This window comes from Prunus avium, chromosome 6 (assembly GCF_965620075.1).
Source record: "Prunus avium chromosome 6, drPruAviu1.hap1.1, whole genome shotgun sequence".
NCBI classification, from domain to species: domain Eukaryota; kingdom Viridiplantae; phylum Streptophyta; class Magnoliopsida; order Rosales; family Rosaceae; genus Prunus; species Prunus avium.
This window is the reverse complement of record NC_142289.1, coordinates 4,031,200-4,043,380: the sequence shown is the minus strand read 5'-3', so window position 1 is coordinate 4,043,380 and position 12,181 is coordinate 4,031,200. Positions and strand designations below refer to the sequence as shown.

Here is a 12,181-nt window from a genome sequence, read left to right as displayed (position 1 = left end):
TGCTTTTTGAAATGCTTTGCAACTAATTGATTGATTGTTTTAACTTTGATTTTCCTTTTCCAGTTAGTTTCGAGTTCTGGGCTTGCATGTATTTATTGTTAAGATTTCAAAGGGACGGATTCTTAGCTCATTACTAGCAACATCGATATTATCCCAAACTTAACCACTTATTTAGTGGGTGTGGGGTTTTATACAAAATGCCTACTCTACAAGTGTTTAAGTTTTTGATGTGGAACTCGTATATTCTTCAACACTTCTCTTTACGTGAGACCACTTTTTAGTAGACCACACATGCAACCAATTCTACATTGGTCACCTTTTTATAAAAAAAAAATTATTTCCATTTGGGGAGAGGATTTGATTTTGGTTCAATTTGGAGGTTTTTTGTTTGATTTGGGTTGAATCAGGCCCCATCAACAGACTCGCTCTGATACCATGTTAGAATTTCATAGGAACGGACCCTTGGCCCACCACTAACAACATTGATATTGTCCCCAAATTAACCACTTGCTTAGCAGGTGTGGGGTTTTATACAAAGGCTCAATATTATTAAGAGTGGAACCATTTATTATATGAGACTTTCTATTTTATTAAGTTTCCAATGTATGACTCGTGTATTATTCAACATTTATAACCCCAATCTTGACTCTCCCAAACCCAAGGCCCAGGGTCAGCTCAACTTAGTCCGTCCAGGCCCAGCCCAGTTTATACTGGTAATTGGGTTGGTCCAGCCCAAGCCTATGATCACATAGCTAAGAAAGTTTGTATCAGCTTTCTAATGCATGCCCTCACCATGATGAGTTTGCTGAAAAAATTGATTATTTGATATTTGTTATGGACCAATGCAAATATGTATAAGATCGATAACCTTCCGAATAACATTACATTTATCACATTTCTTGATCACATTGTATCGTAGATTTGGGTTTCACCTTTGTTATATAGATGTAACGAATCTATCTACGAGTGATGTAACTTTAAGCCCGTTGCCTTCATTGCACACGCCTAACAAGGAGTTTGATTCCATGTTGAGGCAGCAGCAATATTTTGTAAACAGGGCAATGTTGATAATTTGGAGAAAGGGAAAATGAGAACCTGGACAGAATGAGGGAGAGCACTATCTTCAGCTGCAGCATGGCAAATGTCTGGCCTATGCACAATCGGCTCCCATAACCAAATGGCATGTATGCTTGGGGATACTTGCATGATTCAGATACCCCATTTTCAAACCTCTCTGGCTTAAACTCATCAGCATCTGAACCCCAATTTTCGGGGTCGCGGTGCAGTGCTGGAATGAATGTCCATATGTGGATGCCTTCTGGCACATCTAAGTCCCCCAACTTCATGTTTGTAAGAGCTTCCCTTGCAATTATGACTCCCGGTCCATAAAGCCGCAGGCTCTCTTGAATCACCATTGTCAGCTGCATGTACATATAGATAAGCAACAATTTTGAAGATTTATCAAACACTTGACAATAAATATTACCGTTTTCAATTTGCGTAAGGTGTCCATGTCTTGCAGGCAATGATGCAGTTGATCATCATCCCCACAGACCTCAAAAATCTCAGCACGAACACGATCTTGCCATTCGGGTTGTAATGCCAATAGCATCAAGGTCCAGGATGCAGCAAGAGCAGTGGTCTCAGATCCTGCAAAGTAGATAGTTCTGCAATTGTCCAGAATAAATTGGTCTGTTTTGTGGCTAGGCATTTTTGTGCTAGAAGCAGCACTTTCAAGTATCATTTGTAATAAGTCCTTTTCTGATGTGCCACACAATTGGCTTTCAGCCTGACGATCCCTCACTAATTTGAGCAACAAAGCGTCCACCTCTTTCTTTAAACTCCTTACCTTCTTGTCATTTTCTGTGGGAAGGAATCTGCAGGATTTGAACACATGGTAAAAAAACAATAATAAAAAAGATATAAAAAAACATGTGCTAAAGTTACTGACAGAAGAACAAACAAACCTAAAATTGAGAAAGCCAAAGAGCAAACTTGGATGGGACAAGGTGTCCTGGAGGGCAGCAATCTTTGCAAAAATCTGGTTGCCTTGGGAGTAAGAGCTGCCAAAACAAGCTCTTGATATGATATCAGCAGAGAGGCTTTTCAAATCCTCATCAATTGTTATGTCCACAATGCCCTCCTCACTTTCTAGTATACGGCTCTCCCATGTCTTAATTATTGCCTTTGTAGATTCCTCCATCAGACCCACCATGCCCTACAATTCTTCACCATTTCAATCACCACATGCTTGATTTTAAAATTTTAAAATAAAAGAAAAAGACTTTAGAAAATATAGATAAAAGGGATTCTCTAATGTACCTTAACCTTGTCGAGGAAGAATTCAGGAGCAATGAGTTTCTTCTGGTATGCCCATTCTTCTCCGTTGGCCCGGATAACGCTGTCACCTAGCAATGGCTGCATTGGCTTACTCAGATATGTAGGTCTGCCCAAATCCAAGGAGTTGTGCAGTTTCAGCTCCCTTAACAACTTGGGATCGCTCACATACAAGTGTTGCTTGCTCCCTGTTGAGTACATGTATACTTGACCTGCATAAATACTTTCATCAAACACTTGTAACTTTTCTCTGTCATTTGGATCCCAAATTCCCATATTCTAAATTATACACCAGCGAGTAACGCTAGCATATTTCTTAACTGAACACATTATGTCGCAGTTGACGTGTCTATCAAGAGTTGGATGTTACAAAGCCACATTTTACATAATATGTGACCAAGAGTAAATATTTCTCCTCAAACTATGCAAATTTAATAAACTTCATACCATACTGCTGCTCCCATTGCTGAAGATAAGGAAAGAATGAGGGAACCCAGTTGTGCTCCACGCGTTTAACACCAGATGGTTTCTGATTGATGTTGATATTGCTGGATTGAATGTCCTTCATCTCTGAAACATTACCAAAAATGAAGGAAGGTGCTGGCCCTCTGATGCCTTGCCTCCAAAGCACTGATCGAATCCTTGCATGCTTCAGCCACATCTCCTTAACCAATCGCATTAAGACACTGATTATACCAATCAACACAAGTGACCAGGATATCATTGCCACCTGAAAACCCTCCTCTGCCATATCTCTCTGTTTATGAGAAGAGAAGATGGTTGTGTTTCAAGTTTCAACTTTACTGTGCCATTAATATGCTTTTCCACGGTCCGCACTGTGCCATTAATATGCTTTTCCACAGTCTGCACTGTGCCATTAATATGCCTTTTTTGTTGTTGAAAAAGAACAAAACTACAACATCAACAGTCTGCACCTATCTTGTACTGGTCACTGATTTTTCATTTTTAATTGCGGTTGATTAAATCAATGAGACATGACGAATATCTTTTTGTTTGGTATAAGGAAGGCCAATGGGGAGGGGACATATTCAAACTCCAAGTAGAATCTTTGTATTTTTTTTCTTGCCTGAGTGAGAACATATTCGTTCTCAAAGACAAACAATGAGACACTCGGATGGAATCTAGCCTGGTTTTTCAAGAAAATAAGTAGATATAAAGTTATTAACATGTAGCCGTTGGCTGATTCGTTGATTTCTGAGTTGCTGTTGCAATGTTGAAGTCAATTATGTTGCCTTCCATACAATAATACTATTTGGCCGGCGTGAGTAAATCAAGCATCTAGAATTGAAATTCAATATAACATGTGGTTCAATGAAAATGAAGTTTTATATAATGGGCACAGTGGTGGTGGATTCCCCCTTCTCCATGGCACCCAGGATCGAATCTAGTGGGGTTTCTTTTCTCCAATGTAACTACAAAAAAAAAAAAAAAAAAAAAAAAGTTTTATATAATGGCATTTGCAGTCTGAAATATTAAAATATATGACAGATAATTCTGTGATTAACATTATATTTAGCACATTGTACGGTAGTGGTTTTACAAATAGGGTCTGTCTATTTACAAACAGTTTTATTGTACCCTTAAACCAGCTCTAGCTGCCTTCAAATCACTGCACACGCCTAACAAGGAGTCTGATTCCATGTTCCGGCAACAACAGCATTTTATAAACAGGGGAGTGTTGATAATTTGGAGAAAGGGAAAATGAGAACTTGGACAGAATGAGAGGAAGCACTATCTTGAGCTGCACCATGCCAAAAGTCTGCCCTATACACGATCGGCTCCCATGACCAAATGGCACGTATGCTTGTGGATACTTGCATGCCTCAGACACCCCATTTGCAAACCTCTCTGGCTTGAACTCATTAGCATCCGGACCCCAATTTTCGGGATCGCGGTGCACTGTCGGAATGAGCGTCCATATATGGACGCCTTCCGGCACGGTAAAGTCCCCCAACTTCATTTTTGCTAGAGCTTCCCTTGCCAATATGACTCCGGGCCCATACAGCCGCAGGCTCTCTTGAATCACCATTGTCAGCTGCACATACATACATGCATATATATAAACATTGTGCGCAACCACTTTGAAAATTTACCAAACACTTAATAACAATGTCTTTCAAGTACCGTTTTCAACTTGCACAGGTTGTCCATGTCTTTCAAGCATTGACGCAGTTGATCATCATCGTCCCCGCAGACCTCAGCAATCTCGACACGAACACGTTCTTGCCATTCTGGGTGCAATGCCAAGAGCATCAGTGTCCAGGATGCTGTGAGAGCTGTGGTCTCAGATCCTGCAAAGTAGATGCTTCTACAATTATCCAGAATGAATTGGTCTGTTTTGAGCATATATTGTTGAGGCTTGTCAGTGCTGTTATTAGCAGCACTTTGGAGTATCATTTGTAATAGGTCCTTTTCTGACGTGCCTCCCGATTGGCTTTCCTTTTGGCGATCTCTCACTAATTTGAGTAACAAAGCATCCACCTCTTTTCTCAAACTCTTAATCTTCTTCTCACTCTCTGTAGGAAATAAGCTGCATATATATATATAGCCGCATGTCAAACTTGACATTTATTTTGATTGGACATGGCGTCCAAAGAGCAAAAACAAAACATGAAAACGAACCTAAAATTGAGAAAGCCAAAGAGCAAACTTGGATTGGACAAGGCCTCCTGGAGGATAGCAATCTTTGCAAAAATCTGGTTACCCTGGGAGTAAGAGCTACCAAAACAAGCTCTTGAGATGATATCAGCAGAGAGGGTCTTCAATTCCTCATCAACTTTTATGTCCACAACACCTCCCTCACTTTCAAGTACACGGCTTTCCCATGTCTTAAGAAAAGTCACAGCAGATGCCTCCATCAGACAAACCATACCCTATATGTAACACGTGATAAGAGAGATAGACACGTAAGTAATTATATACAATCGGATATGTTATAAGAATTGATTGACTATATATTACCTTAACCTTGTTGAGGAAGAATTCAGGAGCAATGACTTTCTTCTGGTAGGCAAAATCTTGTCCGTTGGCTCGAATAATGCTGTCACCTATCAAGGGCTGGAGTGGCTTGCTCAAATATCTAGGTACACCCAAATCCATGTAGTTTTGCAATTTAAGTTCCTTTAACAGCTTGGGATCGCTCACATACAGGTGCTGTTTGCTCCTTGTTGCGTACACGTACACTGGACCTGCATACACTTTCCTTCATCAAACTTGGTAACTTGGTCCTCAATAAATTTGACCCTAAGTCCCAGGTTCTTCATCATAGTTTATTAGTAAGTTATATATGCAGTATAATAATCACAGTAATTTTGTAGGATCATATATACAAATAGAGTCAGAAGGTGTAGTCAAATAATTTATAGATGCTGGGTGACAATATTGAATAACAATCCAGTTAAAAAATGACATGTGTTCAAACCTGATGATACCTTTTTAAAACTTAATCACAAGTCAACTTTTTCCTCGATTGCAACCCTGTCACATGGTAGGGACATCCCTACACAAGTTTTTCTGTCATTATAATGGCGTGACAAATAAAATCCCATCCTACGTATATAACATAGTTATTAAGGTGTAGTAACCTCTAGCATTACCCTAATAAGAATAAGGACTAAGCTATGAATGGTTCGACATCGATATGATCCACAATATTGACTAGTAAATTAATATAGTAAATCTACCTACCATATTTACTCAATCGATCGTCTAGTAAATATTGTACAAATTTAATTTCATACCATACAGCTGCTCCCATCGTTGAAGATATGGGAAGATGGAGGGAACCCAGTTGTGGTGCACATGATTAGCATCAGATGTTTTCTGATTGCTGGACTGGATCTTCTGCATCTCTGGAACGTTCCCGGCAATGAAGGAAGGTGGCGGCCCTCGGATGCCTTGCTTCCAAAGCACAGATCGAATCCTTGCAGGCTTCAGCCACATCTCCTTCATCAATCGAAACAAAACTCTCAAAACACCAATCAACAAAACTGACCAACATATCAAAGCCACCTGCAGACCCTCAGCCATCTCTCTCTCTCTCTCTCTCTCTCTCTCTCTGTGAGACAAGCTATCTTTCTATTACAAGGGCATCTTCACCTGCTGAGCTCTATATTAGAAAATTTATAGCTGCACTGCGACTGTGATTGATATGGCAGGCGGACAAAAGTACCCTTTTGAATAATAATAATTATCTATGCTGCCATTAAACTTAAAGTTATGGCCATTGCACTGAACTTTCAGCTAAACCTTAATTAATCATTAATAAGGAGAGGTTAACAGCTCATTGGTCGCTAATAATATTTAATGTAGTTGTCCAATCAATGTCTAATTTCTGGATAACCTTGGAAAAGGGTGAGTTTATTTAAGGTAATAGCATTTGATTGTATTTTAAATTTGATTATAAAAATATATTAATTCGTTTTTTATATATAAATAAGACAATCATTCATATAATCCAATGCTAGTCTCTAAATTTTTATTTATTTGTGGAATTTGGAAAGAAGAATATTGATACTATATAGCTCGCAATCTGGTGCATTTTTGTTTGATCTACGACCAAAAATTGATGGCCAAACTGTCGAGGAAAATAAAATTATGATAACATTATCATCATATACACTGAGACAGTTGAGGAGTCAAGTTTTTTTCCTTGTTAACTTAATATTCTGAGTTGTTATTCACTAATTATCGATCTAACGATACTTTTCTTTTCAACCTTGAAAGATTTGTTATCTCTCATTTTCCTGTCATTGATGTTATTATTCTACGGTTATTGTGGTATCAAAACATATTCAATTGTATTTGAAGTGCAAACCAACACTAAAAATCAAAACTAGAACGTGCATATACGTTAAAAGCCTGATTAATTAATTAAAATCAGGCCGATGTGGGTGGTTGCTCAAACGAAGTTTTACAGTGGGCAATTGCAGCCTGAATTGAGGTCTCTCTTGCATACACATACACTTTATTTCTCTCATCACTCGCAAACCCTTTGTGAATCGGCGATGACTTAATCGAACTCGGGCAGCTTCTCGTTCTTCTATCTTTTCGACCAATGCCGGTGCTCATGCTATTTCCTATGGCTTCCAAAACCCCTCTAACTGCGCCCAAGTTTATTTCCAAAACCCTCGAATATTTCTCCTCACCTTCTCCTTCTTCTGAACCCTTGCGCTTCCCTTGTTTCTTCTGCCCCATCCATTTGTCCAGAGGCTTCAGAACACTCTTTTTTGATTTTGTCTTCTTCTTGCTTCGACCGCGATCATCGCAGGCAACTTGGCGGGGCTTCACAACTGAGGCTACCAGGGCTCCCAAATTCATGGCTCGAAACTTGAACAGCAACTTCATTATGCCACCGTTTATGGAGCTTCTCATGTTTGTTGCTTTCCTTGATTAATTGATGCAAACAGACATGCCACATGGTAATTAGTAAGCTTGATATCACTAGTCACATTATTATTATTATTTTAAGGTTTTATATTAGCGATGTTAAGGTAGGAGGGGTTCAAATACAAGACATCGAATACAAATTAACTGTTCTAGTTGCTCTTAAGAGAGTACCTACAAGTTTTTTGGCAATACAATATTCTAAATTATAATAAAACGAGAAAGGGTACTCTGACTCAAGTGCAAATGAGCAGACATGTTATACTTTTATACATTATTTGTCACATCATAATCTTCTTTCTTTAAAACAAAATAAAAAGTTGATCTACTTTTATGAGGATGTAATGAAGTATTATGAACAGTTAATTAATCAGTACATAATATAATGGGTTAAGACGTTTGGAAATATTTTTGCTCACCGCTTTAATACAAGGTGTATTCTCACTATTTTTCTCAATACTTGATACGTGTCCATAAGCCTAATTATAGGTAACTTTTTACTTTGTATTTATGGAACCATGATTAGACTCAAGAACACATGTTAAGTGTTGAGAAGGGTGAAGAATGTACACCTTAGGTTAAAGTGATAAGCAAAAATGGTTTCAAAACGTTTTCCAAATAAAACAAATTAATGATTCCACGCGTATTATAGTTTTGGATTCACTTGATAAATTTCAACAAAGGTTTCTAACCTCTAATATAAAATTATTAATTGTCTTGTTTCAGTATATACCTGCTACGTGCCACGTCAGCATTGTCCGCGTGGATAGGCAATTCCGACGATGACCGAAGACCAAAGAGCAACGTGTTGACTAGGCCGTTTACTGCAGGCAATCTCCCTCTTTTTGTAGCCGTGCTTCTTTGCAGCATGGAAGAGTCTTGATCAGATCCCTCTTTCCGAGCCCCACAACTACTGCTTTCTGTGGACCAAGAGCTCAAAGTGCACGACGCTGAAGATGGTGTCGTCTGGTTTAATGGTTGGTCGTTAGGAGGCTCAGAGATGTTTTGGTGGGTGTGGGTGGAGAGCTCCGGGAGAAGGCTAGATGAAAAAGATACACGCAAGTAATCTACATGGTCTAAGCCTCCAACACGATCATCGTCATCTCGATCACAACTTGGTTTAGGATGATCATGATGATCAAGGGCTATTTCGATGTATGATCCATCATCACTCGTGCCATCAGCATCATCGTCATCTTCGTCGTCATCGGTGAAATGAGAAAGAGAGGAGAAGTTCAAATCGGACTCGGAGCAGCTGAAGGAGAAGCTTCCTCCATGGCTCAGATCTCGCAGATCATTACAACTCATACTTTCCATGGCGTGTAGCAACTATAGGCTATACTTTCAGCACGCACACGCTATATACGAATTAATAAAAAAAACTATAAAATGGAAGAATAAGATCTGCGAAGAGATCTATGGAGATAGATATGCTATATGTTGCATGTGCATGGCGAAGCCAGACGGAAATTAATGAAGGGGAGGAGATTGGAAAGTCTCATGAAGTAAAAAGCTTTGGTCCAAGTAAGACACTAGCTAGCGTGGTCACAATTTATAACTAGGACATCAAGGTGGACCGTCCGATTTTTTTTTAATGTTTGAAAATTCAAATCCATGCACATATATTATATATACATACGTGGTCCAAAGTTGATTTGGGTTGCTTGTGAAGCGATCAGAATCTGACGAATCAAATCCCAGAACTCATGCAAGTTTTATCTCTAGCCCTTGAATTGCTCTTCAAGATTTTAATAACGTTGTTGTTTGTTAGTCAAATGAAGGACATAAAATGAAACCCATTGGCATATGATCAGAAGCGTATAATCTTGGGTATCTAAAAGCTTATGCAATTTCCGCAATTTGAGCCAACCCCGTTCTTTGAGGCCATGGCCCCAAAGCGCCCCAAATTATTGTATGAATTTGTATTTTGCTTACATTTGTCGTCCTATATCAGGTGTATTTTGTAATGAATTTAACAATAATGATGAAAGGTGCTTTTCAACTACAAATTTGTAATTAGTCACCTAATCTAATTAATAATCAAGTTAATCAACCCCTTGATTTTAAGATTTTATGAGCCATCCCATATATATGTTGAGAACAAATTCCAGAGTCTGCCAATTGGCCTGTAATCTTCATCAATCCGATTTATTATTACATTCCTTAAAGTTAGGGTTTATGATTGTAGACATGGGCTTAATCAAGTTGGCTAGAGTTAGTTGATGTGCTATTCACTTTGCACCCGGATTTGAATCCTCTTTCCGTAGTTTAGATTGATTTTTAAAGTAAATTATCGCTTGTATAAAAAATAATAATAATAAGGGACCAGAGACATTCCATTGCAGTGAGCAAAAATTCAGGAAAAATAACGAGATCGCTGGCGTCAGCAAGATGTTTGACAAGTCACAAAAGTAACAAAGGGAATTACCGATCGAAATCAATCGTAGTCAAGAGTCAAGACTGGTGGGGGCGTCTAAGAAAGACAAAAGAGGCAAGCCAGCGGATTTGAAATATTCAATTTTTTAGTGATCAGACGACTTTTCATCTCATTTGGAAGTTTCCTTTCCATTCATATAAAAAGCAAAATGAATTATTAAAGTGCCAAGCCAACTAATCTTTTTGACTTGTTTTTTAATTGCTCAAAACCAGAGGCCATACAAATATATATATATATATATATAATCATTTTGAAAAATAAATAATAATTTTATTTGTTCTCAAATAAAATTCAAAAACTCATCGGTGATTCCAATTAGTTAATTATAATCGACTTAGCTTTCACTTAATTTGAGATTAATTAATCAAACGCCCGCGTTTTATGATATGAAAAACTGACTTAGAAATAATTTGCATACCCAAGATTTGTTTATCCATTTGCTTAATGAGAGACACCATAAAAAGCACAGCCAAAGCTTTATCATTATCAATCAAAGGCAATGATTACAATATGATCTAGACATGATCGAGCCACGTAAGTACGTAGGGTCCATAATTAAGCATGCATGCATGTGCAGATATATACCGTCGGTGGGTCGAATCACATTTGATCATGAGTTTACGAGGAGGGAACAAGAACAGTGGTGCGCATCATGTGCTTGAACTCGAACAAGTCAACGAGGCCATCGTGGTTGCGGTCAACGGAGGTGATCATCTGCTGAACTCTATCAATCTCATTGCCTTCCTGGAACCCTAGCTTGGCAAGCACCACCTGCAACTCCTTAGCCGATATGAACCCATCTCCGTCCTCATCAAACACCTTGAACGCCTCCGAAAGATCCAACTCCTCCTGCGACATCTTCCCCTTTCCTTCGCATTCTGCGGAAGAAGCAACGACAGACTCTTCGTCGTCGTAGGCGAAGTAGGTGTCGGAGAGGGACTGGTGGAGGGAGAGGAAGTCGTCGAAGCTGAGGCCGTCATTGGAGGGTTGGATGAAGGATTTGACCGTGGAATGGAGGTCGGAGATTTCGACATCAAGGCCGAGGAGAGCGAGGGCTTGGCCGATCTCGTGGACGCTGATGAACCCGTCTTGGTTTTTGTCGAACACGTCGAAGATGCGGCGGAGGCGGAGGGAATTTAGGCTCGCGCACCGAAGCCGAAACGACGACTTCGATGACGGCCTCTTGCTAAGGGAGGCACCAGTCGGCCGTGAAGCCGAAGACGCGGCTGCTAATTCCATGATGATAATTAATTCAGTTAATGAATGATTTATTTATGTATAAATCAGTGGGGGATGAAGAAGAGGATGGAGAGAAGAAAACAAGAGGTGATTTGTTTTGGTCTGCTCTGCTTTCGGTGGGGATGAACGTATATGGGTGTTGTTATAACAAGGGAAGGTGCGCGTTTGGTGGGCGTTGAAAGTCTTTTGTTATTAATTTCCTGTTAATTTGTTAATCTGTTTGTTTAAATTAGTTTTAAAAAATGAGTTTGCATTTGCCCGTTGTTTGCATTTCCAACTGCGTAACTATTACTCCAACTACAAGTCAGTCGTCGTTGACCCAACAAAAACAAAATCATTATAAATCTATATATATAAAGTAAAAGGCGGAGAATGGTGAAACATTCAAAATATCAAAAAATGTCATTGGTTAATTCAAACATTAAGTGCCCGTTTGACATTGCTTATTTGGGGTGATAAGTGATTTTTAAATTTTTTTGGCAAACTATGAGAAAATCACTTATTATTAAAAATTGTTGTATGAGAAAGTTATAAGAGAACGCAGCTAATGAAGTGCTTTCGTTTTATGATTATACAGGAATCTATTTCGACAAAGCGCTGAGTTTAATGATTATGCGAGAATCATTTTCTGATTATGCGGAAATCAGTACCAAAAACATTTTTAACAAAAAGTTTACCAAACGCCAAATTACTTTATCTCACAACTGATTTCTCTTACAGCAAATCTGACAGTGATTATTTTCACAACACAGCAATGCCAAA

The 12,181-nt window shown here is 38.9% G+C and overlaps 4 protein-coding genes across 4 annotated transcripts; all 4 read right to left on the bottom strand.

The window, feature by feature from the left end:
- Positions 1 to 857: 857 nt before the first annotated feature.
- Positions 858 to 3,164, bottom strand: LOC110769376 (cytochrome P450 714A1-like). The gene is made up of 5 exons (XM_021973325.2): positions 2,785 to 3,164; positions 2,323 to 2,549; positions 1,968 to 2,218; positions 1,487 to 1,877; positions 858 to 1,421 (listed from the first exon to the last, which is right to left on the bottom strand). Exons 1-5 carry the CDS (start codon positions 3,086 to 3,088, stop codon positions 993 to 995), a joined length of 1,602 nt encoding a protein of 533 aa, XP_021829017.1. The 5' UTR covers positions 3,089 to 3,164; the 3' UTR covers positions 858 to 992.
- Positions 3,165 to 3,828: 664 nt separating this feature from the next.
- On the bottom strand, positions 3,829 to 6,464 carry LOC110769374 (cytochrome P450 714A1-like). Its single transcript, XM_088254227.1, has 5 exons — positions 6,099 to 6,464; positions 5,320 to 5,546; positions 4,981 to 5,231; positions 4,483 to 4,888; positions 3,829 to 4,393 (listed from the first exon to the last, which is right to left on the bottom strand). Exons 1-5 carry the CDS (start codon positions 6,385 to 6,387, stop codon positions 3,965 to 3,967), a joined length of 1,602 nt encoding a protein of 533 aa, XP_088110353.1. The 5' UTR covers positions 6,388 to 6,464; the 3' UTR covers positions 3,829 to 3,964.
- A 716-nt stretch (positions 6,465 to 7,180) lies between these two features.
- Positions 7,181 to 9,311, bottom strand: LOC110769373 (uncharacterized). The gene is made up of 2 exons (XM_021973319.2): positions 8,477 to 9,311; positions 7,181 to 7,744 (listed from the first exon to the last, which is right to left on the bottom strand). The coding sequence occupies exons 1-2, from the start codon at positions 9,058 to 9,060 to the stop codon at positions 7,237 to 7,239; spliced, it is 1,092 nt and encodes a 363-aa protein (XP_021829011.2). The 5' UTR covers positions 9,061 to 9,311; the 3' UTR covers positions 7,181 to 7,236.
- Positions 9,312 to 10,630: 1,319 nt separating this feature from the next.
- CML42 (calmodulin like 42) lies at positions 10,631 to 11,578 on the bottom strand. The gene has a single exon (XM_021973302.2). It carries the CDS (start codon positions 11,417 to 11,419, stop codon positions 10,799 to 10,801), a length of 621 nt encoding a protein of 206 aa, XP_021828994.1. The 5' UTR covers positions 11,420 to 11,578; the 3' UTR covers positions 10,631 to 10,798.
- Between the last annotated feature and the right edge of the window lie 603 nt (positions 11,579 to 12,181).